The sequence below is a fragment of the Acyrthosiphon pisum genome, chromosome A2 (genome assembly GCF_005508785.2).
Source record: "Acyrthosiphon pisum isolate AL4f chromosome A2, pea_aphid_22Mar2018_4r6ur, whole genome shotgun sequence".
Lineage (NCBI taxonomy): Eukaryota > Metazoa > Arthropoda > Insecta > Hemiptera > Aphididae > Acyrthosiphon > Acyrthosiphon pisum.
Window position 1 is genome coordinate 27,045,115 of NC_042495.1, and position 3,072 is coordinate 27,048,186.

Below are 3,072 nucleotides of genomic sequence, written 5' to 3' on the forward strand. Positions count from 1 at the left end.
AAATTTAACTGTTCACCCCCCCACTACGCTACAGTATACGATAATTATGTGTCAAGTCTACTTATTGAAAAAAAGGTGGACAAGTGGATGTCACTCTGCTATACAGTAGGTAGGTCACTGTAATAATGGATAGTGTTAAAATAATTAAATTCAAAGATATAATATCATTGTACACGAAAAACGATTCTGAGTGAAGCCTATGATATACATAATATAATAATATATGTATTACTAGTTCAGTATATATTTAATGATATTATTGTGAATATAGTAATTTATTTACTATATCATATTAATATTATAAATGCGAAAGTCTGTTACTTTGTTGCTCTTTCACATAAAAACTACTGAATGGATTTTAATGAAACTTTACAATAATATAGCTTATACATCAGAATAAGACATAGGCTACAAATCATCCCCATAGGTCCTACCAGGGTATGTGCTCAAACAGGGAATTATATATTTACGGTGAAAATTTTTGTTTATAAATGGTCGCCATGGGTTTTAATAATAAATTATTGGTTGCCGTGAAAAAAAAATACAATTAATCAATTACGGATTCTGTTTTATATTTTATATTTTGTTTTCTTTCTGGGGTTTGAAAGTATAGCATTTAAGAATTATGCCACGAAAGCGTAAGTCTAATCTGTCAAGAAGCTCTAATAAAACATGAAATATAAAAGTTAAACACAAGCCGAACTGAGAAGGCTTGAACAGGTAGATCGTGAGTCAACTTATAGGGCTGCGGAGTCTGAAGCTAGGCGGATTCAAAAGGTGAATTACATATTGTATAAAAGAGCTACAAAAACAGTTCATGCTGCTAAAGCTCGCAGACTCGCTGATGCTGAAAGGTCAAAAAGGCGAAGACTACTATTTACAAGAAACACATTGGAGGTATTCGATAAAGCTGCATTTGAGTACGACAATAATATTGATTACGAAAGCCACAAGATTACAAAAATAGAAGCGATGAAAGAAGAATGCAAATTTTGCTTTTCTCTTAAATGGAAAGAAGAGGCTTCAGGCATGTGTTAGTTCAGGAGAGAAAAGTAGCTATTCCGTCAATAGACGAGCCAATTGAACCTCTTTAAGAACTTTTTTCAAATGAAACAGAAGAGTCTCGCCGTTTTCTAAAAAACATAAGAAAATATAATACATGCCTCCATATAACATCTTTTGGAGCTGATAACATTGTGTCGATGTCAGGATTTTAATTTTAAATTTGCATCGTTACTGTTCGGAGAAAAACGTATAGTAATTAATTATACAAAATAAAACGTAATATTATAGTTGACATTTTCAATGGGCAACGAAATGCACGGGATCAGCTAGTTTACTATATTTACTTCTACACTCAGAATCGTTTTCCGTTGTACAGTGATAGTATTTAATTTAATTCAAATTTAATACTATCCATTATACAGTGACCCACTTGTAACCTACGGTACAGCATAGCGACATCCGCTTACCCACCTTTTATGATTTTAAGAATACAAACTAATAGGTAAACTTAAATTTTACTTTCATATTCTACAAGAAGTTTTCATAAATAATAATAACCAAAAGTTACGGTAGTTGCACGGCAAATGATAACAACAAAGTGCTTGTGTTACTAGAAGAAAATGCAGTAAAATCTTTTTAAAATGCTTTCCATTAACTTAAATTAACTCAGTTAAAACGTATCATTATCTTGTCAAGACTTGAATTACATAGATAAGATTCGCGTAGCACAGCATTATAAAGAAAAATAATAAGTCTATTGTTGTTATAGAATCTAAACTGTTTACAAGTTACAAAGCAAGTCACAGCCCGCAAGTGTCTATGAATAGAGCCACGGTTTGGTAATTATAGTATAGGTACTTAGTTTTGGTTTTTATTCATTTTACAATTATTTTTTTTTTTGTGAAAATTGAATCACAGGAACTTTTTTTGTGCCGCTACTACCATTTATTTAAATATATAGATAATTTTATAATTACCGGAACAACTGAATCACATTTTTCCGGTTCAATATGTTTATATAATTATTTCCGGTAATATTTAGAAGTTACAGATCAAGGATGTCAATATTTCTAAATATGTATATAAATTTATTTTAGAAGGCATGTCTGTTAGTTACCTCTTTATTATTATTGTTGAAAACGTATAAAACGCTGTAATTGTTGAAATCATAGGCAAAATGCTAATCAAAAAGTTCGGACTTATTTTATTTTTCTCATCGTCTCAATCCGAAAACCTATTTAGGCCAAACTTGCCTGCGGTAAATCATTAAGTAGCTTGATTTATTAAACTTAATACTTTTTTTCTATTATTAATTCTAATGTGCCAAATTTATATTTGTGTTTCTCTGTAATGAAATTTGTATAATTATTATAATCTATTTATTCCACTCATTACAGGGCGAATATCGCCTGGTGATTGATAATGTATATCCGTGTGAAACAACAAAAAACCATCCAATTCAATTTAATTGGTATTTAAGTAAAAAGACATCAAGCATAACGGAGTTGAAAGGCAATACGACATTATTGATACCTTTCGATGATACTCTTACTGTAAGTACATATTATACGTATAATGATTAATTTAAGAGGATTTCAGCGTACTATTCTGGCCCACGCACAACATAGGCAAAACGCATTTACGCAAAATCATTTTTTCTATGCGTTTAAGTAATCTTAGAGTAAAGTCACAAAAAATTACAAAAAAGATATAGAATAATATTTTTGAGGGAATGATACATATCGATTTTATATTTTATTATTATTTGATTTAGTATTCAACTTTCAAAATAAATAAAAAAATGTACGTTTCAATGATGTTTAAATTGTTTTGAGAAAATATTTAGACAAATCAATATGTCATTCCCTCAAAAGTATTATTCTCAATATTTCTTGTCATGAGTGACTTTACTCTAAGATCACTGAAACACATGTAAAATATGATTTTGCGTAAATGAATTTTGTCTATGTTACGTGTGAGCCAGAGAGAGAGAACAAATAGTGCGTTGTCAGCCTCTTAATGAGGTTGTATAGTAGGTACACAGAAACTTTTGTATTGTGATATCCC

At 30.1% G+C, this 3,072-nt stretch overlaps 1 protein-coding gene across 1 annotated transcript in view; it reads left to right on the top strand.

Moving 5' to 3' along the window:
* The first annotated feature begins 2,152 nt into the window (after positions 1-2,152).
* The window catches only part of LOC100571897, a 12,155-nt gene continuing 11,235 nt past the window's right edge, over positions 2,153-3,072 (top strand). Inside the window, exons 1-2 of the mRNA XM_003241689.4 lie at positions 2,153-2,263; positions 2,403-2,558. Of these exons, the coding sequence (XP_003241737.2) occupies positions 2,183-2,263; positions 2,403-2,558 (237 nt within the window). The 5' untranslated portion in view covers positions 2,153-2,182. The remainder of the gene's footprint in view (positions 2,264-2,402; positions 2,559-3,072) is intronic.